The sequence below is a fragment of the Ursus arctos genome, unplaced genomic scaffold (genome assembly GCF_023065955.2).
Source record: "Ursus arctos isolate Adak ecotype North America unplaced genomic scaffold, UrsArc2.0 scaffold_165, whole genome shotgun sequence".
Lineage (NCBI taxonomy): Eukaryota > Metazoa > Chordata > Mammalia > Carnivora > Ursidae > Ursus > Ursus arctos.
The window spans coordinates 30,351-57,458 of NW_026622836.1; the positions used below are offsets into that span (position 1 = coordinate 30,351).

At 36.7% G+C, this 27,108-nt stretch overlaps 1 protein-coding gene across 1 annotated transcript; it reads right to left on the bottom strand.

The window, feature by feature from the left end:
- Positions 1-6,481: 6,481 nt before the first annotated feature.
- On the bottom strand, positions 6,482-26,077 carry LOC113254331 (pancreatic alpha-amylase). The gene is made up of 11 exons (XM_044383595.3): positions 25,986-26,077; positions 13,170-13,383; positions 12,704-12,850; positions 11,673-11,870; positions 10,836-11,066; positions 9,948-10,081; positions 9,068-9,190; positions 8,876-8,975; positions 8,495-8,613; positions 8,263-8,388; positions 6,482-6,729 (listed from the first exon to the last, which is right to left on the bottom strand). Exons 2-11 carry the CDS (start codon positions 13,335-13,337, stop codon positions 6,540-6,542), a joined length of 1,536 nt encoding a protein of 511 aa, XP_044239530.1. The 5' UTR covers positions 13,338-13,383; positions 25,986-26,077; the 3' UTR covers positions 6,482-6,539.
- Between the last annotated feature and the right edge of the window lie 1,031 nt (positions 26,078-27,108).

Here is a 27,108-nt window from a genome sequence, read left to right on the forward strand (position 1 = left end):
CTTAATCTCTCTCCTATACTGTCCATCATTATTATTAGCAGCCCCCCAAAATGAGATATTTAAGTAAAAGTCTAACAAGACATATATAAGATCTATATGAAAACAAAACTTTGATGAACAAAATCAAGGAAGAACTAAATAAATGGACAAATGTTCCATGTCCATAAGTAAAAAGACTCAGTATTCTCAAGACAGTAATTCTTCCCAGCTTGATCTATAGGTTCAATACAATCCCAATAAAAATACTAACAAGTTATTTTGTGGATATCTACAGATTCTAATGTTTACATGGAGATTTTTTAAAAAGACAGAACGGCTATCATAATATTAAAGAACAACAGTCAGAGGACTGACACTACCTGACATTAAGGCACTCTAAATCTACAGTACTCAGAAGAGTGATATTAGAAAGAAGAAAAAAGGCTAAATCAATGGAACAGAATAGAGTCTGTAAATATACCCACCAATATAGTCAACTGATCTTTAATGAAGCAGTAAAGGCAGTACAATGGAACAAAGACCAACTTTTCATCAAATTGTGCTGGAGCAACTGGACATCCCCATGCCCCAAAAGGGGGGTGGGTGGGTAGGATTCTAGACATAGACTTTACAAAAATTAACTCAAAATGGACTATAGACTTGCATGTAAAATGCAGAACTAGAAAACTCCCAGAAGGTAACAGGAGAAAATCGAGATAGCCTTGGGTTTGACAATCACTTTTTAGATACAACCACCAAAGGCAAATCCATGAAATAAATAATTGATAAGCTTTACTTTATTAAAATTTAAAACTTCTGTGAAAAATACTGTCAAGAGAATCAGAAGGAAAACCACAGAGTGGGAGAAAATACATGTATAAGACATATCTAATAAGGATAAGACATATCTGATAAGGATTATTACACAAAATACACAAAGAACTTTAAAAACTCAACAATAAGAAAATCAACAATGCATTTAAAGAATGGCAAAAGATCTAAACTAACACCAAGGAAGATATACAGGTGGCAGGTAAGCATATGAAAAGATGCTCAACAGCATATGTCCTTAGGGAATTGCAAATTAAAACAAGATACCACTACATACTCATTAGAATGACAAAAACCCAGAACACTGACAACAACAAATGCTGAGGATGTGAAGCAACAGGAATTCTCATTCATTGCTGGAGCAAATGCAAAATGGTACAATTTGGGAGGCAATTTGGTAGTTTCTTATACAACTAAACATACTCTTACCATACAATCCAGCAATCATGCTCCTTGGTGTTTATCCAAATAAATGGGTAACTTATGCCCACGAGAAAAAAAAAAAAAAAGTACTCACAGGTGTTCACAGCAGCTTTATTTATAACTACCAAATTTCAGAGCAACATGTCTTTCAGTAGGTGAATGGATAAACTGTGTTACAACCAGACAATGAAAAATTAATCTGTGCTGAAAATCATCAAGCCGTGAAAAGACATGGAGGAGTCATACTTGTATGCATATTACTAAGTGAAAAAACCCAATATGAAAAAGCTACATACTGTAATAGAATATAACATTCTGAAAAAGGCAACAGTTTGGAAACAGTAAAAAGATGAGTAGTTGCCAGAAGTCAGGAGTAAGGAGGGGTAAACAGGTGGAGCTCAGAGAACTTTGAGAGCAATGGATCTAGTCTGTATGATAATGGTGGATACATATTATGCTTTTATAAAAACAAAATTTATAATGCCAAGAGGAAATCTTAATGTAAACTTTGGGTGATAATCATGTGTCAGTGTAGGTACATTAATTATAATTAACATCCCACTCTAATGCAGGAAGTTGAGAGTAGTGGAAGTTGTATAGGTGTGAGGGCGGGAATTATGTGGGAACTGTAATTTCTCTCAATTTTGCTGTGAACCTAAAGCTTTTTTAAGAAAAATAGACTATTAAAATGTTTTTAATAAATAAATGCTTTTTAAAAAGATATCAGGCCCTATTCCCTAGAATCTATATATGTTTCCTTATTTGGAAAAAGCCTTTGCAGATGTAATTAAGGTTAGGATCTTGTGGGTCATGAATACCATCATATGTCTCCTACAAGAAAGAGGAAGAAAGAGAGCAATACACGTAGAAGTAGAAAAGGCATGGAGCACATGACTGTGGAAGCATAGAGTGGAGTGATGCAGCCACAAGTCAAGGAATGCTGGCAGCCACCAAAGCTGAAAGAAAGGTTTGCTTTTTCCATAAAGCCCCTAGAGGTTGCAGAGCCCTGCCAACACCTTGATCAGTGAAAAAGACTTTGGATTTCTGCCCTCCAGAACTATAAGACAATAAATTTCTCTTGTTCTAAGCCACGAAGATTATGTATTTTGTTACAATAGCCATAGGAAACGAATACCAATATGGACTCTTTTGTGTATCAGTAGTTGTTTTAGTCGTATTTACTACTGTGGGTTTGGTATGGTGAGGTCAGACTCCGATCAAGAAAGAGAAACCAGAAAGTTTTGCAGTTTGTTATGCTCACAGTTCCCTGAGGAGAAATAGGACACCACCCAGGCCCACTCAAGGGAAGCACCAGGGTTATTCACCAAGCAGAGGAAGAGAAGGAAACGACGTGCAAGTTCCTTTTTTATGGCTTCTATAGGAAGGAATGGATGAAGCGGGTAGGCAGGTTTAGGATGTCTAAATAATTTCAGTGGGCTCTGGGTTATAGAGATATTCCTCATCTGATACCTGGTCCTTGGGTGATTAGAGAAGGTATATAGTGACCCAGAGGAAAGTCTGATAAGGGAAGTGGTTTGGGGTGTGGACTTAATCAGATGCCCAGGAAAGTCTGATTGACCTGTCGGCAGGGCCGCAAAACTGGATCAGAAAGCATTTGTAACAAAATATATTACAGCAGTCTGCTGCTGAGTTGTACTCTATAATATGCATGTACCATCATTTGTTTATCTAATGTGTTGAGGGACATATAGGCTGATTATATTTTTGGCAATTATGAATAAAGCTGCTGTGAAGGATAACTAAGACTTCTTATAGACATGTATTTTCATATCACAGGGGTTAAACCTAGATGTAAAATTGTTGGTTTTTATTATAACTATATGTACAATTTATAGATTGTCAAACTATTTCCAAAGTGATTGTACCACTTCATACTCTAGCAATCTACAAGTAATCCAGTAAGGTTCTTTTCTGAATGCATAAATCTGAGTTTTAATAAATCCATAGCTTTACTCAACGCAACCACAATATCCAATATTCCATCACACCCCGAAATACCGTCATCCCTTTGTAGTCAATTCAGCCACCCACACCTACCCCCTGGCAACCACTCAACAGGTCTCTGATGAGCTTTGTCTTTATATAATTTCATGAAAATGGAGTCACACAGTGTGTGACGTTGTGAGTCTGTCTCCTTTTACTAATGATGCCTTTGAGATATATCCATATTGTCACATGTATAGTCATTAATATTTCATGTAGAGGTATGATAGTTGAAGAACATTTGGGTTATTTTCACTTTGGAGAATGATGAATAAAGCCACTATAAATCTGCACATACATGTTACTTTTTTATTAAAACTTTTATTTTGTGGTAAATCACATACAACAAAGTTTACCATTGTAATGTTGTTAAATGTACAGTGCAGTGGTATTAAATATATTCATAATGTTGTGTAACCATCACCACCATCAATCTCTACAGCTCTTTTCATCTTGTAAAATTGAAATTTTTTATCCATTAAACAGAAGCTCTCCATTCCTCCCTCTCCCCAGCCATTGGCAGTTACTGTGCTACTTTCTGTCTCTATGATTTTGACTACTCCATATAAGCGGCATCATACAGTATTTGTCTTTTTGTGACTGGCTTTATCATAATATCATCAAGGCTTATCTTCAGTGTAGGCTATGGCAAAATCTCCTTTTTAAAGCTGAATATTATTCCCTCGTATGGATATTATCACATGTGACTCATCCACTGTTGAAGTACACTTGTGTTGTTTCCACCTTGTTGGCTATTGTGGATAATGCTGTTATGAACATGGGTACATAAATAATTACTTTGCGAACTTGCTGTCAATTCTTCAGGGTATATACCCAGAAGTGGAATTGTTAGATCATATGGTAATCCTATTTTAGTTTCATTAAAAACTGCCATACTGTTTCCCACAGCAGCTATACTATTTCAACGTTCCACCAGCAATGCAAAGGGTTCAATTCTGGCACATCCTCAAGAATGCTTGCTTCTTGTTTGTTTTGATAGTAGACATCCTGAGAGTGAGGTGATATCTTTGTGCATATTGATAATTTGTACATCTTTAGAGAAAAGTCTATTCAAATTCTTTGCCCATTTTTGAATTGGGTTGATTTTCTATTGTTGAATTTCAGGTGTTCTCTATATATTCTGGATATTAATCTTTTACCAGATGTTATGATTTGAATTATTTTCTCTCATTCTGTACACATCTTCTGATGAAAAAACTTTTTAAGTTTTTGTGAAGTCCAATTTCTCTATTTTTTTCTTGTTACCTATGCCTTTAATATCAAATCTAATGAATCACTGTCAAATCACTGTCAAATCCAATGTCAGGACGTTCTGTTTTAAGAGGTGTTTTAGTTCTTAAATTTAGATTTTTTTAATCCAATTTGGATTAATTTTGTATACCATCTTAGGTAATGGTTCAAATGAAATCTTGTGTGTGTGGATTTCCAATTTTCCTGCCACCATTTATTGGAAAGACTATCCTTTCCCACTGAGTGGTCTTGGCATCATCCTTGTCAAAGAATTATTTGATGAGGGGCGCGAGGGTGGCAGAGTCAGTTAAGCCTATGACTCCTGGTTTTGACTCAGGTTGTGGGATCGAGCCCTGTATCAGGCTCCATGTTAAGCGAGGAGTCTACTTGGGATTCTCTCTCTCTCCCTTGGCCTCCTGCTCGTACTTGCTCGCTCCCTCTCTCGAATAAATAAAATTAATAAATCTTAAAAAGAAAAGAAAAAGAATCATTTGACCATATATGAGAGGATACATTCCTGGATATTATTCTATTCCATGGATTTATATGCCTATCTTTATGCCAGTATCACAATGTTTTGATTACTGTAGGCTTTTTTTTTTTTTTAAGATTTTATTTATTTATGTGACAGAGAGACAGCCAGAGAGAGAGGGAACACAAGCAGGGGGAGTGGGAGAGGAAGAAGCAGGCTCCCAGCGGAGGAGCCCGATGTGGGACTCGATCCCGGAACGCCGGGATCACGCCCTGAGCCGAAGGCAGACGCTTAACGACTGCGCTACCCAGGCGCCCCTGATTACTGTAGGCTTTTAATAGGTTTGAAACCAGAGGTGAGTCCCCTAGTTTTGTTGTTCTTTCTCAAGATTGTTTTGGCTATTCAGGGTCCCTTGAGATACGAAGTTTAGGATAGAATTTTTTTTTTTTTTTTTTTAGGTCTGTGAGATGTTGATAGAGATTGCATTGAAGCTGTAGATTACTTTGGGTGTACTGACATTTTGATACTACTAAGTATTCTCTCCCAAGAAAACAGTAATGCTTCAATTTATTTATGTCTTTAACATCTTTCAGTAAGGTTTAATAGTTTTCACCGTACACATTTTCCACCTTGTGGTAGATTCCTAAGTATTGTATCCTTTTTCGTGCTATTATAAATGGAATTTTTTCACAATCTCCGTTTCAGATTGTTCATTAGTGTACAGAAATGCAACTGATTTTTGCATGGTGCCTTTGTATCCTATTACTTTGCTGAATTCATTTATTCTGACAAGTTTTTTTTAGTGGAATCTTAACTGCATAGACAGTGACACACAGAGAGTGATAGAGACATGGATGAATAGATGGATCAACTGATCAATTATTCTTTAAAAACCTTCAGAGATTTATCACTCTACCAGGATTTGCTACTTCCTTTACTTTATCTCAAGAAAGTCTTGTTCTTTTATTATGTTACATCCCCACTTACCTTCATTAATTTTTAATGGAACAAAAAATCCATACGTCTACATCAACTTAAAGACATTACAAAGAGAAAAACAGAGAGAGAAAGTAGAAGATTCCTATGAGTTCCATATAATTAAGACTCATACCTTGCATAATTTAAGTTTATTTTATTTTTTGACTTATTAACTGTAGAAGGGCTTTCAAACAGTTGAAGTCACTCAAATGCTATAACTTTGTATGGGAATCGTTAAATCAGCTCTCCCGAACTCTTAGAAACACTTGATGGAAGAAATACACAAATACATGCTGGGAAATTTGGTGTTGATGGCAACAAACATATTTGTTAAGATGCCTCTCTGAATTCTTAGAAATTCCATTGACACATGACAAGACATCATGAGCCTTTAAAAATATAACATGACGATAATCGTAACGAACTTATACTTACATAATTACATGTGATTTTTATGCTTTTCTGAGTTTTTCAAGTTGATTGCTTCTAGCTTTTACCAAAAATTCATGAATTATAGGAAAACACACACACACACACACACACACGGAAAGAAATACACTTGGCTATTTCTCTGAGTATGCGTATTTATTTATTTCAAATTTTACAACTTAGATTCAGCATGAATTGCAATGAACGGATCTTCAGCAGAGTTACTAATGGAAAAATGAGCATTTCCATCCCCAGAAACATAGATTTTGATTCCCGTACAATTGCCGTCAATTTTGTCTCCAGAAATGACATCACAATATGTGCCGGCAGGAAGACCAGTTTGCAAAGTTGAAGATAACGCCCTGTAAAATAAAATTTAAGATTTAACTTGAATTCATCACAATTAAAAGCAAGAATTCAGACTATCTCTAAAAGCTTCACTTTGTGTTGTAGAGCCCTAAGCAGTCAAGGTCTCAGTGAGAAGCAAATGCAGAGACCTCTCCAGTAGATGTGAACAGTTTTCCAAGACTGAAAGTAATCTTACAGTAGACTTAGCGATTCCCTATTCAGCCATGAATATTATCACGAAATTATGGCTGAGGGACTATTAGTGAAGATTTGGGTGAATTGTCACCCTTAGATAAAAGTACTTCCTGTGGTAAACAAATATTTTAAATATGTCCTCATCTAAACTTAAGAAAACACGAATTACTTTCAATCATTTAAATTTGATTATTACTGCGAAAATCTTTTTCACAAGAGGAGAAAGTGAATTTGGGCTGGAGATAAAAATAATCCAGTATTTTTATGAACAAGTGTATGGTTTGAAATATAAAGCTGTCTCATAAATTTATTTTCCTTCCCCCATCCAAAAGACAGAAATTAAAGGACTAGCCATAGCTTCTTTTGGCAAGAAAGAGATATATTTGTTTTCCCTTTTTGTCAGCAAAATATAATGTAGGCTAAAATGAGCTAAGCATGGGTGAAAGTAGGCCTTGGAACTGAGACATTTCAACTGCTTGTGAAGACATCTTGTAAGCCATAGTTCTCTATACTAGGGAATCAATACACTCGAGGCAGACGATGGAAGCATAAGCAAAGGAAAGTAAGAAGAAGTCTCAGAACTAAAACTTGAAAATCTCCCGAGGTGAATCACTGACCAACCGTAAGACACATGTTCTTTATACATATGCTTTGAAAATATATCTACTGGGGCGCCTGGGCGGCATAGCGGTTAAGCGTCTGCCTTCGGCTCAGGGCGTGATCCCGGCGTTCTGGGATTGAGCCCCACATCAGGCTCTTCCGCTATGAGCCTGCTTCTTCCTCTCCCACTCCCCCTGCTTGTGTTCCCTCTCTCGCTGGCTGTCTCTATCTCTGTCGAATAAATAAATAAAATCTTTAAAATATATATATATATATATATATATCTACTATTTGCCAGAGAGACGGGGGAGTGAAAAAAGAAGACCAAAAAACCAGATAGATGAATACTCGCAAAAAAGAGTTAAAAAGACATCAGTATTGAGGCAATATTTTTCCATTATTTAAAAAGGGAAGGGGAGCTGTAAGCCTTGTTCTTCTAGTGATTTCACAACCTTTATATTAACTACTCTGTGTATTTGGGGTGGGGTGTATATGTGAGCCTATATGGGTGCCTCATATCTGCCCATGATAGGCAAGGATGCACATGAAATAACTCTACTTAGAACAGAAAGCCCTTATAAAGAAATCAGAAGAATAGAAGTCATCATCATTTTTCTTCTGATTTCTGTTTTTTTTTCATCCACTGAGCATATAACTATTCAGATATGAAAACAGTAAATGTGCAAGAAGAGAAAGTAGTAAACCAAGAACATATTGGGATACAATGTGATTTCTAATTCATATCTACTTACCAGTCATCATTGTTAAAGACAATGAATCCTCTGTTTCCTCTTCCAAAAGCTACTTGGTTGCTACCGTTATCCCACCAGTTTGTAAAAGGTTGGCCATCAACTACATTACGGAACGCAACCATGTTCCTAAAAATAAAACACCACATAAAATGCTGGTGAATACGTTAGCTGTTTGAAATAAAATGTTAAGAATGTTTATTACTAGAGGACATCTCTAGATAAGAATGCCCACCTTATTTGACGCCATCGATGTTCACATACCCAATCGTTACCACAAGTAGTGTCGGGATTAATAGTAACTTCTTTAATTACCCCATTATTATTTGGTGGCCCAATCCAATCATTAACATCCTTAGGTAAAGAGAAAAAAATTTAAAAAGCTCAGACTTTTTAACATCTCAAGTATTTATCTCTTTCCTCTCCAGTCCACCAAACCCAGTCTGTCTTGTGTCTCTGAGTTCTCTGCAGTTGGAATCTAACTCCCTCAGTATTTTTATAGCCTTTTACCAAGTTCTGCCCATTTTCTCCCCAAGTTTTCATTCTCTAGTACCATATTTTAAAACTGCCTTCCCTTTCTTGAGAAAAAGATATTTTGGATAACACAAAAACTTACTACTCCATTTTGAAAATATCTTGACCAACGGAAGCTTGACATTACTCGTGTAAATCCATATGGATGAGCGAGCATAAATCCAACTCCCATTTTGTACAGTCTAAAGGTTACAAAATGATGTCATCATAGAAGAAAACAATATTTTTAGTGTCGTTAAAAGGTAGGTAGAAAAGGGGGGGCTTTATTTCCTACCTGGCGTCCCAGAATGTAAGAATAGATGCTCCCCCAGCTCCGTGTCCTCGCTGATTGTCATGGTTATCCACAAACACAAGTGCTCGATCAGAAGGCATGAAACCCCATCCTTCTCCCCAGTTCCTATTAAAACACGTATGCACACACAACATGTATTCTTTTCTAATAGCTTTAGGGTAACCTAAGTGTGTCTTTCTTTTGGTATAGCAGGCCCAAATGGAATTCTCTAATTCAATGATTGTTCTATAGGAGTTTTTAAAAAATATCTACAAACTATATATAGATATATTATACACTCCATGTACGTATATATGTATGAATTACTTGTAATACATTCATGGTACAGTTATAAGATTTTTGTTATAAAAAAGTCATTTTAGAGATTTCAGTACATTACAATTTGGATGAAACTTCTGAATGATCAACATACATATGATATTACACAAAATGGAAAACTGGGTTAAAAGTAGGTTTCACTCTTATATTGATATAATATAAATATTCTACTACTTGAAAATAATTAATTGATAATAATATTTGTAAATTCCCATAGCATAGCCATGTTGTAAGTACTTCATAAATGATACAATCATTTTAATACTAATGTAGCCTTCACATATTTTATTGCATACATTAGTTAAATTTAATATAGTTATAGAATACAAAAAGTCTCTAGGGTGTGTTTTGGGTTTCTTGTTATCCTCATGACTGACATTTTAAATAATAAAGATGATAAATTGGAATTTGGGGAAGTACAATCCTTATTACTAGCAATTGAATCCTTAAAAGTTCTAAATAAGTTTCTAAGATAACTCAGATTGGGATAATAAGACTAACACATCTGTGAAATTATTTAAAAGACAAATCATATTTCACTCACTTTAAGTAAGCCATCTTCTCTCCATTCCATCTGCGCAGGACTGTGCCTAGTTTTGCACCATAGTTGAATTCTGTCACACGGCCATTTCCAAAGTACTCCTCGCTTTTAATTGGCTCACCACCCAGATCAATTACCTAGTGGAAATATAGGGAAAATATCATTTTAAATAAGAACTTTAAAGATTTTTCACCAAGTTAACATTATATAAAAAATGGCTTGAAACTATTTATATTGTTTGAAATACCCAAAAAAGATTCTTTTTCTGTGCTAAATTATATGCTACAATATTAAAACTAACATGATAACAAGGTGACCTGTTGTCCTCTGAGAATGTGGACCTAATTTTACTCTTGCACATAAACGATAATAACAATGACTCGCATTTCTATAGCACTTGAGATCTGGTTCACAACAATTCTAAGTGCTTGACAAATATTAACTTACTAACATTTAGACAAAGACATAACTATGATCATATCTCTTTTCTTCACATGAAAAGACAATGTCGCAGAGAGAGGTTAATCAATTTGTCTAAGTGAACACAGCGAATAGTGCTATAGGCAAGATTAAAACTCAGATAGGCTGGCTCAAGAAAACCACTATCATATTATCTGCCTTTTGTAATGGTCTCTGGGGAGACGGTAAATGACACAGATGTTTGTAGCCTAAATAAATTCTCTGCACTTCCATAAAATCTCTTGTGATAAAGAGTTAGATGTTAGAGACTGTCTCAATAAAATAGGGTTCAAGAAAACTCTTCCATATAAATGAGCCAGCCATTAAAGAACAGAAGTTGTATTCATTAAATCTATCACTTATTTTCTAATGAACTAAAAGATCTTATTTCATATACCCATGAAATGTAGATATATACAGGTATTAATGTACCTCCTGGAAAATGAAAGGTTTACTTCCTTCAGAGAACCACTGTGTATTTAGATTATGCAGTTTATCCAAAACGGCCTTGATGTCTCCAGGCCACATGTGCTTAGAAGCATCAATTCTGAACCCCGCTACACCAATGTCGATGAGGCGGTTCATATATTCAGCAATCGTGGAACGCACATAGTCTTTCTCCAGCGCAAGATCAAGAAGACCAACCAGACGACAATCTCGGACCTATTAAGGTAAAAATTTTGTGACTGATACACAAAACATCGCCTCTACCTGATAATCCATTTGATAATGCATTCATTTATTCATTAACAGATATTTCGGTAGTGTCTTCTTTGCATTGGAAACTGGAGATGCTGACATACCTTTGAAACATTTTCTAGTATAAAAATGGAGTATGGAGGAAATAAAGTAGACGAGTTTTTTGACTGGAACAAATTAAATGGGGGAAAATGCTTTAAATCTTGATCTGCGTTTCTTATTTTTTTTTAAGATTTTATTGATTTATTGGACAGAGAGAGACACAGCGAGAGAGGGCACACCAGCAGGGGGTGGGGGAGAGGGAGAAGCAGGCTTTGCTCTGAGCAGGGAACCCAATGCAGGGCTCCATCCCAGGACCCTGGCATCATGACCTGAGCCTAAGGCAGATGCTCAACCACTGAGCCACCCAGGCGCCCCTGTGTTTCTTATTTTCAAATAGTCAAACTTGGAATCCTCTTTTCCTAAGGAATCCAGGCCAGTATTTAAAATGAAGATCAATAAACTACATGTAGATAATTAAACACAGATAGCTCTTTATCCAGATCACTGTGGGTTTTTTCCTTTAATTACCTGATAAGGATCATTATAGCTCTCAATGTCTCCACTTCCAGTTTTACATTTACCATCATTAAAATCCCAACCAGAGTATGGGACTGCTGGAAAATCTCTACTTCCAGGGTTGAAGTAGCTTCCACAAGTACTGCTCGTTCCTGCACTCGCAGCATTCCCACACATATGATTAATGACAGCATCCACATAAATACGGACCTGAAAAACAAAGTTTCTATTTCAGTTGGACTTATAGAGAGGTAGAAATCTATCTAGTATTATTGACTAAAGTTTCTGGTATGTTAATCGCACTCCAAAATAGGTCTTTGTTATTTTTTAACTTATCTTCCTAATAAACCAAAAGGCAAGCGTGAAGGGAAATCAATGTGAACTGAATACCTATCTGCATTCTACCGTCTTGGTAAAATACTTACCTATCTGATAAACTGATAGAACGAAAACTACCATAACTATGAAAAAATGCAAACAGTCTTTTTTGCGGGGAGGTAAGAATCAGCTAAGACAGGAGAGCGTAGTGGTCTTTGAAATTTCCATGCATCCTCCTAAGAAAGAAGCAGCAAGTCTCTATTATCTACTTAGCATCCGAAGGTAAATATTGTCTCTCATGCTCCCCCTCAGAAAGAATATAACGATTTACCATCAAAAACCCCTACGTGAAAGAGGACCCGGAAATGACAGGTGAAGTTACAAGTCACATCAAAATTACAGCAAATATTGCAACTGGCATTTCCAATTCCTAACTAGAAAGGGATTCCCCAGAAATGTGTATAGTTATAGGCCTGAAAGCTGATACTTGCTTTATAAACAAGTTCGGCTTTAAACTGGGACTTAAATTTCTTTAGTAGACAAATAGCACATACACAGGAATTTGCACAGCTGAACATAAGGTAATAACTAAGTGTTAGTTATAGCTTAAGTGTAAAGTGAAATAAAAAATAACCACGGAACACCTTCTGCTCCAAAGGAACGGGAGAGAGGAGAGAGAGATTATTTTCCTGATTATTTCTTAAAGGAAACTTTAATGCACTTACACCAACGTTGTTACATCGAGTCACCATGTTTTTGAATTCATCTTCATTTCCGGATCTTGTGCATAACTTGTAGCTAATTGGTTGGTACCTTTCCCACCAAGGTCTAAAAGGGTTATTAACCACAAGATTTTCATTGGGTGGAGAGATCTACCAATAAAAAATCATAGTAAGTATCAAATTATGGGTTACTTTATATCACTGGATACTCTAGAAACTAACCAATAATCTAAAATAATTTCGGAATCTTTGCATAGACAGCTACATCTTTAGCAACAAATGAAAATATTAACAGCATATTGGAAACGTCCTGCTGAAGAAAGCTTATATCAGAAACAAAACATAAAGCTGCCAACAATCCTAAACTTTTTTCTTCCTCGGTAAAATGTTCCAGCTTTACCGATACATATCACAATACCATATACTACAAGGATAGCAAACTGCAATTTCTACTATGAACAATACCCACCTGAACCCCTCCAAATCCTTTTGGAGCTAAGTATCGCTCACATTCAAGAGCAATGTCAACCCAGCGCCACTCGAACAGATGGACGATAGATGTCCGTCCAGGTTTGGTATTTGGGTCATACTGAGCCCAGCAGAACCCAATGACGGAAAGCAATAGAAAGAACTTCATTTTGCTTTGAAGTTGCCAGCATTCTTTCCAGCCACTATTTATCCTCCTGTAAGAAACACATTTTCCTAAGTAAATGTTAACATGAATAAATACGTAGGGCGTAAACTGTTTATTCATAATCAGAAAAGGACTATCAATAGTAATATTAACAGGTGAAGAATATCTATAAACAACCTGCCAGGAAAACAATCTCCATGACCTTTTAGAACTTAATGTTTTCCTTATGGAGGGAATATGAACCTTTTTAAACATCTGGCAGTTTATATGCAAAGAATCCTTAATCGTGTATTATTTAATTAGCATTAGGGTTTATTTCTGAAGTCCTTCACTGATAGAAGGAAAATCACAATCAGAGCCAACGGAATTTTTAGTCAAAACATTGCCTTGACCATCTATTTGCAAACTTTATAGTGTTTCAATTTCAAAAAGGAAAAGGATACTCAATTCAGTTCTATTTTTACACCACCAGTCCTAATTTTTAGTTATTTAAGTTCCTACATTAAGATTTAAGAAACCATTTGGAAGTTGAATGCCCATGAATTGAAGAAACAGACCCTTTTCCCACCTCCATCAAATCATGTGCTTAGTGCAAAGGCGATAGCAGTAGAGTGTTTTGGTTTTTTCTCCTTTTAGCTAAATATCTCCCCTACGCAATAGGACACTAAATTGATGAATTCAATCCCATTTCCGTCTGAATGTAAGTAAAAACCTATAAAAGAGAATACTAGTACAGGTGGGGAAAACGTAATCCATTAACCCGACAAGCATGAACTGAATGCTGCTCTTTGCTAAGCATGTGATGTATTCAGGATACAGTGATGAATAAAACAGGATTCTTACTCTCAAGGAGCTTACATTCTATTGTGGAAAGAAAATATAGGATTGCACAACATCACTGACCATCAGGGAAATACAAATCAAAACTATAATTAGATACCACGTCACACCTATCACAATGGCTAAAATTAACAACACAAGAAACAACAGGTGTTGGCAGAGGCGGAGAAAGGGGAACCCTCTTACACTGTTGGTGGAAATAAAAACAGGTGCAACTACTGTAGGAAAACAGTATGGAGGTTCCTCAAAAAGTTAAAAATAGGACTACCCTATGATCCAGCAACTTCGCTAGTAGGTATTCACCCAAACGATACACAAATACAGATTCAAAGGGGTAAATGAACCCCTTTGCTGATAGCAGCATTATCAACAATAGCCAAACTATGGAAAAAGCCCAAATGTCCATCGACTGATGAATGGATAGAGAAGTACTATATGTGTGTGTGTGTGTGTGTGTGTGTGTGTGTCCATACACACACACAATGTAATGTTAGCCATAAAAAAGAATGAAATCTTGCCATTTGCAACAACGTGGATGGAACTAGAATGGGTTATGCTAAGTGAAATAAGTCAAGCAGAGAAAGACAATTATCATATGGTTTCACTCCTATGTGGAACATAAGGAACAACGTGGAGGACCACAAGGGAAGGGAAGGAAAACTGAATGGGAAGAAATCAGAGAGGGAGACAAAGCATGAGAGACTCTGGACTCAGGAAACAAAAAGGGTTAAAGAAGGGAGGAGGGTGGGGGGATGGGGTAACCCAGTGATGGGTATTAAGGTGGGCACATATTATGATGAGCACTGGGTGTTATATACAACTAATGAATCATTGAACACTACATCAAAAACTAGTGAGGTACTATATGTTGGCTAACTGAACAGAATAAAAAAGAGTAAAAATAAAATAAGATAAAAACAGAAAGAGAGGAAAACCATAAGGGACTATATAGTTAAGAGAACAAACTGAGGGTTGCTGGTGGGGAAGTGGGTGGGGGATGGGCTAGATGGGTGATGGGTTTTCAAGAGAACACTTGTTAGGATGAGCACTGGGTGTTATATGTAAGTGATGAATCACTAAATTCTGCTCCTGAAACCAGTACTACACTATATGTTAATTAAGTTGAATTTAAACAAAAGTTAAAAAAACCTGAAATCTTGCCACTTGTAACAACATGGATGGACCTAGAGTTTATTAAGCTAAGCAAAGTAAGTCAGTCAGAGAAAGACAACTATCATATGATTTCACTCATATGTGGAATTTAAGAACTAAAACAGGTGGCTCAGTCCATTAAGCATCTGCCTTCCATTCAGGTCATGATTCCAGGGTCCAGGGATGGAGTCTTGCATTGGGCTCCCTACTCCACGGGGAGTCTGCTTGTCCCTGTCCCTCTGCCCCTCACCTGTGCTTGTGCTCTCTCCAGCTCTGCACTCTCTCTCTCAAATAAATTAATTAACTAAATCGTTAAAAATAAAATTTAAAAAAAGAAATAAAACAGATGACCATACGGAAGGGGGAAAAAAGAGCAGAGACGGAAACAAACCATAAGAGACTGTTCACATTACAGAGCAAAGTGAGGGTGGAGGGAGGTGGGTGTGGGATGGCCTAGATGGATGATGGGCATTAAGGAGGGCACTTGTCATAATGAGCACTGGGTGTTGTATGTAAGTGATGAACCACTGAATTCTACTCCTGAAACCAATATTGCACTATATGTTCACTAACTAGAATTTATATAAAAATTTAGGAAAAGGAAAAGAAAGGGGAAAAAAAGAAAATATATGAGTAAATAATAATAATAAAACAACTGAAGATGTCAATAAGAACTAGTATGAATTAACAGTAACAAAATGGAAAGTGACTTCGTCATCAAGGTATTTTAAACTGGAGAGTCGGAAGATTTCTCTGTGGAAATGATTTTCAGCTAGGATTAGAAGCAGGCAGTCATGGTGAAGATGAGAGAAAGAGCAATCTAGAGGAAAGGACAACAGATAAAGCCCAAGGAAAGAAAAAACTGAAGTGACATTTAAAAAAAAACAAAAAACAAAAACAATGTAGCTAAACAATGTGTAATGAAGGGAAGGGTAAAATGATGCGAAGTCTATTAGGCCAGAACATGTAGGAGGGACCTTGTAGAATATAATGAGAGAGGCTCTGAGTCTGTAAAAAGCAGACCTAAGAAACTTTGGTATACTTTAAAAGAAAATCAGTCTTGCTGCCATGAAGATATTGGATTATGTGAAGACAAGAGTAGAGGTAAGATCAGCTAGACTTTTAGGTGGTCTAGGAAAGAGGTGAGGGGCTTGGACTAAGGACACGGACAGGATATAATTCAGAGACAGAAAGGCAATAGGTTTATAGACAGATGAGAGCTGAGGAATGAGGGAAAGAAAAAAATTACAGAAAGGTATTTGGTGATACCATTCATTAAGATGAGGAAAAACAAGGAAGTACCAGTTTTAGGGAAGGTTACGTAGAACACTGTGGTCCATAATTATTCCTCTATCAACCCTAATGCTCTCCTTTGTTCCTTCTTCTAACCCACCATGTAAACACAATTTGTCCTACTTTCTTAGTCAGTTCAAGTTGTTAAAACAAGATTATCATCGACTGGGTGGATTAAACAACAAATATTTATTTCTCATAGATCTGGAGGCTGGGAAGCCTGAAATCAAAAGATCGGCAGTTCAGTGTCTGGTGAGAGCCTCCTTCCAGGTCCACAAATAGCCATTTTCTCCTGTATCTTTCTATCGTGGAGAACAGAGAGAGCTCCAGTCTCTTTCTCTTCCTATAAGGACACTGATCCCATCATGGGGCTCCACTCTCATGACTTCATCTAAAACTCATTACTTCTCAGAGGCCCCACAGCCTTATACTATTGCACTGGGAGTTAGGGTTCCAACATGTAAATTTGGGGGGAAACAAGACACAAATGTGCAGGCCCTAAGACTTATCCATCGCAAAACTAAAATTCCCTCATATTTCAGAAGCAATTTCATTGCTCCATGATTTTCCAAGTATTTTCCTTCTTTCTAGGATCACCTTCCAATATCCTTGTGTATCTAGTAATTATTCTTCCTTCCAAATGCAGTTGAACCAACATCTTTTGCAGCTTATCCTGATATTCCCAGGCATAGTTAATAACTCCTCTGTATGATAGCTTTTTAACATATATGACATTATTAAGCTATATTTGATTTATATTGTGAATGTATTATAAATAACTAAGTATTTACATGTCCCGTCATTCTGTACCAAACTTCTTAAAGGTAGACTTCCTATTTAATATTCGTAGAAACTAGCAAAACAAATAGCATAATAGCTTATGTGATCAATAAATTGTTGTAACATAAGACTCTAAACTCCAGGGACAGCTGGGTGGCTCAGTCGGTTAAGCGTCAGCCTTTGTCATGATTCCAAGGTCCTGAGATCAAGTCCCACAATGGGCTCCTTGCTTAGCAGGGAGCCTGCTTCTCCCTTTACCTCTGACCCTCCTCCTGATTGTGCTCTCACTCTCTCTCTCTGTCAAAATAAATAAATAAAATCTTAAAAAAAAAAAAAGACTCTAAATCCAGGCACTGTAGAAGGCATTGGCAAACTTGGGTTACGTCTTCAATGATTTTTCGAAGTAAACAAACACTGTCAGAAATTATATGAATCTAATCTTTGTAAAACTTTTGTACACATGAACGAAATAAAGCCAGACAATCTGAAAAAATTGTCCAGGCTCATACGCTAAATAGAGCCTGTGATTTGATAACAGGTCCTACCACAAATCAACATTCTCTGTAATACACTGATATTCATTATAAAATTCTAGAGGAGTAATGTCCAATATGGTAGCCACAGGCAATATTTGGCTACTGAGATCCTGAAATAGTAGTCTGATCAGAGATGTGCTATAAGTGTAAATTATACTACAAATTTTGAAGAATTAGTTTAAAAAATTAATGTAAAAATAATTTTATGTCGTTTATGTCAAAATAATATTTTGTGATGCATTAGGCTAAATAAAATTAACATAATTGCCCTAGTTTCTTTTGACCTCTTTTTTTTCAAATATTTAATTTATTTATTTCAGACAGAGAGCAAGAGAGAGATAGAGAGAGAGCACGAGCAAGGGGGAGCGGCAGAGGGAGAAGCAGGCTCCCTGCCAAGCAGGTAGCTTGAACGGGGAGCAGGATTCAATCCCAGGACCTTGAGATCATGACCTGAGCCAAAGGCAGACGCTTAATCAATTGAGGTACCAGGCACCCCTTGACCTCTTTTAGTATGGCTGCTAAAAATTTTTAAATTACATATGTGGTTTTCATTATATTTCTACTGGGCAGTATCATTCTAGAGATAATGTTAAGTCAGAGAAAGGACACATCCATACACAAATGCAAGTAACAATGATAAAATGAAGAACATGATTACTAGTTTAAGAAAGATATGAGTAAAGTGCTTCAGGATTTCACTGATAGAAAACATAATTTGTGCTGGATGGGAACAGAGGAAGATACAGTCAATTCGAAGAATAGGTTTGACTTTCAAAGAGATAAGGTGAAATAACTTTTACATAAAGAAAAGGGGGAGGGTGGTAGCTCAGTGGGTTAAGTGTCTGCCTTCAGCTCAGGTCACAATCTCAGGGTCCTGGGATCACACTGCATCAGTTCCCTACTCAGTAGGGAGTCTGCTTCTCCCTCTCCCTCTGCCACCCCACCTCATGCGTGCACTCTCTCTTTCTCTCTCAAATAAATAAATAAAAGCTTTAAAAGAAAAAAATGAAAGAAAGAGAGAGAGAAAGAAAGAGGGAAAGACAGACAGAGAGGAAAGAAAGAAAGAAAGAAAGAAAGAAAGAAAGAAAGAAAGAAAGAAAAGGAGAGGAAGAAAGAAAGAAAAAAAGGAAAGAAAGAGAGAAAGACAGACAGAGAGAAAGAAGAAAAAGAAAGAAAGAAAGAAAGAAAGAAAGAAAGAAAGAAGAAAGAAAAACAAAGAAAGAAAAAAGAAATGCCACGTAGAGAAATCTATTTGTCCCTACCCATTCCAACCATCTGAGTTGATCTACCATCTAACTGTAGTTGAATGATTATTCCAGGGTTAAACCAGCAAAAGAACCACCTAGTCAACCCATAAAATTGTGAGGCATAATGCGTTATTACTGTTATTCAGCAATAATTAACCAATACAGAAAAGAGAGATGCAATAGATTTGGTGGAGAGCAATTCTACAGGAAATGGTAGCTAATAGGATATAGGGAGAAATGAAAAGGAGGAAACAAAGGGGACTCTGGGATTTAAAGTTTAGTGAATGCAGGTGACAGGGTGACACAGTTGGTTTAACATCCAACTCTTGATTTCAGCTCAGGTCTTAATCTCAGGGTTCTGAGATTGAGCCCCATAAGGGACTCCCTGCTCAGCGCAGAGTCTGCTTCAAAATCTCTCTGCCCCTACACCCCCGTAAAATAATCAAATAAATCTTTAAAAAGCATGAATATCATTAAAGGAATAGAGCTTAGTGAATGAAAGAATGACAACACCATCATCATTCATAGTGCAATCCAGAGGCAGACTTGGTTTAGGGAAACTGAAGAACTAATATCACGATATACTGAGTTTGAGGTATAAACAAACATTAAATATGAAGAGAAAAGTGGAGGGATTTGGACATTTTCAATAAAGTAATGATAGTCTCAGAAATGGCACACAAAATATTTAAGCACAGACATTGACCAATCAGAGCAGATACCATCCATAAACAACTAGTATGGATAGTCAACGATTATGGCTGAATTATCAGTCTTGGAGAGTTGGACGCTTGAGACTTGACAAGATAGCAAGAGAGATGTTGAATCCAAAGTTATAATGTTGGGTAAAGCCCAGCAGTCTATATGTTAGGGCAGGTCAGAGAGAGCATCTAAAGAGGTACCTTTAAAAGAGGAAGTGCTGTTTCATTAGCAGAGAAAGGTTTTCTTTTTCTTTTTTAAAAGATTTTGTCTATTTATTTGACAGAGACAGAGAGAGAGAGAGAGAGAGAGAGCGCACAAGCAAAGAGAGCAGCAGGCAAAGGGAGAGGGAGAGGCAGGCTCCCTGCTCAGATGCCAGGACCCTGGGATCATAACCTGAGCCGAGAGAAGACGCTTAACCAACTGAGCCACCCAGGCACCAGAGAAAGGTTTTCAAAAACAAACAAGAAGGACTAAATTTGCAAGGAAGACAAGAAACTAACTGGATGTAGATGAATATTAGAATGAGAGAAGGAGAGAAGACTGACTAGACAGTGGATGATATGGGGCTGATGGTGATAAAGAGTTGAGAATTAGATAACAGCATAGTTTGAACTTCAGACTGGACTTAAGCTTCCAAATGTTAAGAAAATGACCTTAAGTGTTAGATAAACTGCAGTTTAAATCCTGACCTTGTCATTTATTATCCACATGACCCTGGAAAATAATCTCTTTTTTTTTTTTTTGGAAAATAATCTCTTCAAGTTTATCTATGAACAAGAAAAAGTAATATGTACCTCATAAAGTTGTCACAATGACTGAGTGAATAAACACCAATAAAGCTGTTACCCCGGTGCATGATACATTAAAAACTCAATATATTTGGTTTCTGTAATGTTGTTATTACTGCTTTGTTATTTTTATTGCTGGTACTATTCAAACTGCTCTAAACTCATGCTCTCTTTCCACTTCCACTTCTAGTCACTTGGACATTCTCTCTTTCCATGCCACTCTTTCCAAATTCTAATAATACTTTCTACTCTCAGAAGTATTTGTTTAACCCCTGCCCCTGCCCAAGAATTGATAGTGGTAAGAAGGAGCCAGCTAAGTTCTCCACCTGCTCTTTTTCCACACTTTCCTTTCTTTTCCTCTCTTGTTGTTTTAACCTCTTTAGAGAGTCTGGGAGATCCCATGATGATTTTGAAATAACTTCTCATCACTGCCACATCAATTAACTCTGAACTGTTTTTAATACTGTTTCACATGTACTTTAGGATGTTATTTAAAAAATAGATAACTGGCAGACATAAACTGAGAAATTTTACTAGCATCCCAGCATAGGTGGATGCATACAATTATACAATAATCTTCTATCAGGGGTCAGTCATTGTCACAGATTTTCTCATTTAATCTGAATTTTCATCTCAATCAATCTAAAGAGCTATAAACTCCATAGCAGAGGCATTAAGACAACTAAAGAGTCTTTATATCTTGTGAAGTAAAATGTGCAAACAAATCCTTGACATCTTTCATATCAATAACAAAACAAAAAAGGGGCACCTGGATGCCTCAGTCAATTAAGCACCTGTCTTTGACTCAGGTCATGATCCTGGGGTCCTGGGGATCAAGCCACATGTCTGGCTCCCTGCTCAGGAGGGAGCCTGCTTCTCCCTCTCCCTCAGTCCCTTACCCCACTGGTGCTCCCTTTCTTTCAAATAAATAAAAAAATATTTAAAAAAAAATAACAAAACAAAACAAAAAAAGAACTTGAAATAGTTGTAATGTCTACTTCCCATTATGGATTTCCTAAAATTGTTCTCCTCAGAGAAGATATTCACAGTTATTAATACTAATATCAATGCTCTGTTGCCCACATCTCATATTGCCTGGATTGCCTTACAAAGAGGAAACTTCTTTCTATTTTAAAGCTTTAAGGGCTACTAGAATATGTCAAGTGAGATGTATTGGGAGTTCCTTAAAAATATAAACTAGGACATTTGCTAATATCCTATCAACAAAGCAATAGTCCTTAAGAAGTATTTATATTTGAAGTGCCAATAAAACATATACAATACAAAAAATACTATCAACTTAGACTTCTCCATAAGTTGGCTAGTTTCTGGTGTTCTCAAGTATTTTTTTTTCTCAATCCATATTGAGATATTTGTTATTTTATTTAATATCCACAATATAAATGACATCATAGGGGAAAGGCTCTAGAATAAATCCAGGACTTCTCTTAACACATGAAATACCATAATTTTAGTGATTCAGCTTAAAGTCTACTTAAATCATACCATGTCAATAATAGAATAAAGGAACTCTATTAAAACGTTAGGTAAAAAGTAGTAGTCAAAAAACTAGTATCTATTTCTAGAGCATTCTTCATACTTACATAAATGTCAGTTACCTATACCAGTATTAGCTATGACAGTGTTCTTTTCCTCCATCCAAAGCAGCCTTGCATCTCAGGCAGATAGTAATATATTTTTTAACATGGAAATGAACATTAACCAAGAAGAGACAAGTTATCTACTCTTACCATTTGTAGTTAGTAGCCTAGATACCTCACAGTTAAATATCTTTATACCAAGTTTTTTAATTAAAGTATCATTCAACATTTTGAATGTCACATCTATGCTTATTTTGTCACTTTTATTTATCTTCAGGTATTTTTTTCTAATTTTCTAGTTTTTAATATTCTAGAGCTTAAGTAGTATTATTACTACAGTATTTGGTCAAGTTAGTGGTTTCTGTTACTGAAAACAGTGATAATTCCTCTAAATCATACATTGAATCATGGATAAATTTCTCCAAAATGTCTCCCACAAGCTCTCTATCCACCCGTCCCAAAAAAGAAAAGAGAAAAGAAAAGTAAAACTAGAAGATGAACCTGAGCTTAAGATATTAAATCACGTGTGAAGGCTAGAGAAAAGAGGCAAATATAATCCAGTTTGCCTATCAGATTTCTTAAATGAGAGAAATATTTTGAGCCAAGGCTCAGACACACTTCAAACACAAATAGCACTTTTTGTGCCGCTGGAAACAAACTTGAGATGTCAACAAACCTAAAATAGACTGTGAACCTTGAACAATATCAAATCATATGACAGAAACCATTTATTTCAAGACAAAAAGTGAGGTGTAGGGACTGCTTGATACTCATAACACATTAAAATAACTTGCCACATCACTTCTTTAAATCAGCAAACTCTCAAATCCACAGGTCAGTCCTTTCAATTATAAACTAAAAATAGCACAGTTCTTGTTTTGCCTTCTCTTCAGTGAGGGAAATAATGCTGAATTTAGGGCTTTGTACATTTCCTATAATCTTTTTTTTTTTTCAATAGGTACTCTTACAACTCTTCCCAATTCTGCAAACCTAATCTGTAAAAGAAAAGTCTAACGTGAGCTCTGCAGTGATACTTGATTGGCTAATATCACTCCTGATTCCTAAACAAACTACTGTCTTCTCTCCTCTGCTCAGCCTCCTGCCCTGCCACCTCTTCCAAATACACTGTACCTTTTCAGTTGTTTGCTTTCTCTTTCTCTTTCTTTTCTCTCTTCCTTTCTCTTTCTCAGTATCCTCTCCCAATCTCAATTAGTCTTTTGTTTTCCTGAACCATCTATAGCAATCTGTAAGAAAAAAAATTTTTTTAACGATTTTATTTATTTGACAGCGAGAGAGAGACAGTGACAGAGGGAACACAAGCAGGGGGAGTGGGAGAGGAAGAAGCAGGCTTCCCTCTGAGCAGGGAACCCAATATGGCCTTGATCCCAGGACCCTGGGATCATGACCTGAGCTGAAGCAGACGCTTAAGGACTGAGCCACCCAGGCGCCCCTGCAGGAAAATGTTTTGGTGAAATAACCTTAAGGCACAGATTAAAATGATTGTGTCAGATTAAATAAGTGTGACTAGGATGTAAACAAAGTCTCTAAACCAAAAATCTAATTTTGAATCTGAGCTTTGCCATCTACTATGTGAACCTTAGAGAAAACACAGCCTATAGATTGTATTTAGGTCTCAGTTGGAAAATGCGGGTAATCGTATTATTGATAAATATGATAGAAACACAAAAATAACTAAAAACAACTAACAATATGTATTGAGTGTAACTCTGTGCCATTTCAGTGTATTATCACTATGATTCCTCACATAAACGTAAATGCAAGATGGAGTTATGATTCTACCCAGTTTTAAATGGGAACTGAAGTACATTAAGTAAGGTCATTTGTCCAGGTCAAATTTCAGTAAATGCTGAGACTGAAATTCAAAACCAAGCACTTTAACTCTTCAGTGAGTTCAACCCACTCCTCAGGCTCATCAGTCTCCATTAACGAGTTGTAAAAAATAAAATACTTTATGTGAAGATATTTTAGAATCTGGAAATTTCTGTTTAGCTAAGATTAATATGTTTAGAAAATTGCAAAAGTAGTAAGGGTTCATCTCGTATTTCCTGTTTTTCAAATTTTTACATTAAACAAAATTAATATTTCTCTGATACAGTGTTATTTTATTTTAATTGTTGGGGGGTGTTTTTTTGTTGTTGTTTCTTTTAGAGAGAGTGAGAGAGCATGAGCACGAGAGGCAGAGGGAGAGGGAGAAAGAGAATCTTAAGCTGGCGTCACACTCAGTGCAGAGCCCAACACGGGGCTTGATCTCACAACCCTCAGATCACGACCTGAGCCGATATCAAGAGTCAGCTGCTTAACCGACTGAGCCAGCTAGGCACCCTGTTACAGTTCTTATTCCAGATCTCACACCCACAGAACGTATTATTATTCATAAATATTCAGTCCTCCTCCCTGCAGGTGAAACACACATCTTGTCCTGTTGAATTTGGGAATTTCCATGTCATTTGCTATAGCAATGAAATAAAAGCAAAAGTACTGTTTTCCTCTGGGGCCTCTGTGATTGTTAAAGCATGTATCAAAACGAAGGTTCAGTGACAGATTGTAAAGTGACTAATAAGAAGAGTCTCCTTTTTGACCTAAGGTAAACATGAGAAATAAACGTGACTCTCCTAAGCTGAGAATTGACTCTCCTAACTGAGAATTCAGGTCTTTGTTATTGCGGCATCACCTGTTCTGTCCTGATTGATACAACCATTAAGTTCCCTTTAGCTCTTTGATTCCTAGACATTCTACTTGATATTTCTTTTCTCATGGGATGTAGGAAGAAAGAATAAATCATAAGATCGGAGAACATTAATATTGAAAGAGACTACCGGAATAAGCTAGTCCAATGGTTTCCAGATTTTGAGCTCTAAGTAATCAGAAATTCTATAAAATCGTATTGAAACATATTTTCATATAAAAGTCATGCAATTCAGTTTCATAAAAAACTACTGTTAATACATTATCTTTTTTTAAAATTTGGAACCACGTAGTTAAATCTAATTCTCTTATTTTACTAATATAAAAAAAAAGACCTAGGAATTTATATTGAACAAATAACAACATAAAAAAATTGACAGTGATGTCAGCATCATGGTGGTGTGAGTCATTCCTTTTCCCTCCCCTCTCTGATTACAATGAATTAGTCACCTAAAACTGAATTAAAGTGCCTCTGCATTACACCAGAACACCTAGGAAATGTCTATCTACTTGTGCATCCAGAAGTAAGTGGATAGGATCACAAAGGGGACTGTGGATTCAGGGGAGTTGGTGAACCTGCTCCACCTGCACTTGCCCTGAGTAGAGAAGAGGAACCTGGAGAGTACACAAGTGGATAGATACTCATGGGAGACAGAGAATCTGTGGAGGTCCAGTCAGCCTGACAGGAGAACCTGGCACACCATCAGAGTGGGACAGAGGTGAGCTGGGAGGCAGAGGACAGGGAGGAACCCACTGAGGCAGCCTCCCTCTCCAGGGCAACAGTGGAACACTTTGGGCTTTGGGCAACAGAAGGAGCTACCTCTCTGGCAGAGGAAGTGATAAGTGAAAGAAGTGACACACTACCTAGCTGCATGTGGGTTGCAGCTGGAGAGGCTTGTTTCTCTCCTGTGATACAAGAGTTCCAAGGAGGGACCTCCACGACTTGGGGGCGGGGGGGAAGGAAAGAGGCAGACAAGGAGTATGAAGTGGCCCTGAAGGAACATACTTCCTTCTGTATGCTTCAGGATTTCCTCTGTAGGTCTGTGCATGGATCTCTTGAAGTTCCCTACACTAGGATCCACCTACTGGTCTCTAGGCACCCCCAAAGTTCCAGATGCTAAGTCCACATCTCCCCCAACACTGCTTCCTGCTCTTTTTGCATACTTCATCCCAAGAGCCATCTTCCATAGGAGAAACCAAAAACTTCAGCTATAGTGCCACCTTCTGGACTACAAAAGAAACTCTTCTAATTGCTAGCCTGTAGAGCTGTAATAGCCAAATTACACAAATTCTTAAGAAAAGTGTTTGCTACTTTAAATGTAAAATCAGAGACATATATTGTCAGACACAATGAAAAATCAAGGTAATTTGATATCATAAAAAGAAAATAATCTCCATATACTGAATTTAAAGACACAAAATACTGAGATGAAACTGACAGTTCAAAATAAATTTTACAAAGAAATTTAATGGGCTACAAGAAAACCGAGAAATGTTATTTAATGAACTCTGGAATGAAATGAATGAACAGAATGAGTACTCTACCAAAGAGACTGAAATTAAAAACACACAAAGCAAAACAGAAATTCTGAGGCTGAAGAAGACATAGAATGAAATGAAGACTGCATTGGAGAGCCTAGGTAACAGGGCAGATAAGAAGGAAGGAAGGGTTAGCGACTTGGGAGAGAGGAATTTAGAAATGATTCAGTCAGAAGAGGAGAGAAAACTAAGATTTTTAAAAAGTGAAGAAACCCCATGAGTGCTATCAGATTCTATCAGAAAAGAAGATAGAATTATTAGTGTACCAGAAAAAGAGAGAGAGAAGGGGGCACAGAGTTATTTAAAGATATAATAGCTGCGAACTTTCCAAACCTGGGGAAGAAACTGAACGTACGAGTCCACAAAGCTAGAACACCCTGTTATTTCAATGCAGAAAGACCATTTCCACAACACTTTGTAACAAAACTGTTCAAAAATCAGTTATAAAGAATCTTAAAGGCAGCTAGGAAAAAAAGAAAGTAATCTACAAAAAACTCCCATTTAACTATCAATGGAATTTTCAGCACAAACTCTGTAGGACAGGCAAAAAAAGAATGAAATATGAAAGTATTAAAAGATAAAAATTGACA

Excerpts from the sequence above, each read along its gene's own strand:
- LOC113254331 (XM_044383595.3), bottom strand. The coding sequence starts at position 13,337 with ATGAAGTTCTTTCTATTGCTTTCCGTCATTGGGTTCTGCTGGGCTCAG. Across the intron at positions 12,851-13,169 it reads AAGGATTTGGAGGGGTTCAG|ATCTCTCCACCCAATGAAAA; the intron begins GTGGGTATTGTT and ends TTTTATTGGTAG. Across the intron at positions 9,191-9,947 it reads GAGAAGATGGCTTACTTAAA|GAACTGGGGAGAAGGATGGG; the intron begins GTGAGTGAAATA and ends GTGTTTTAATAG.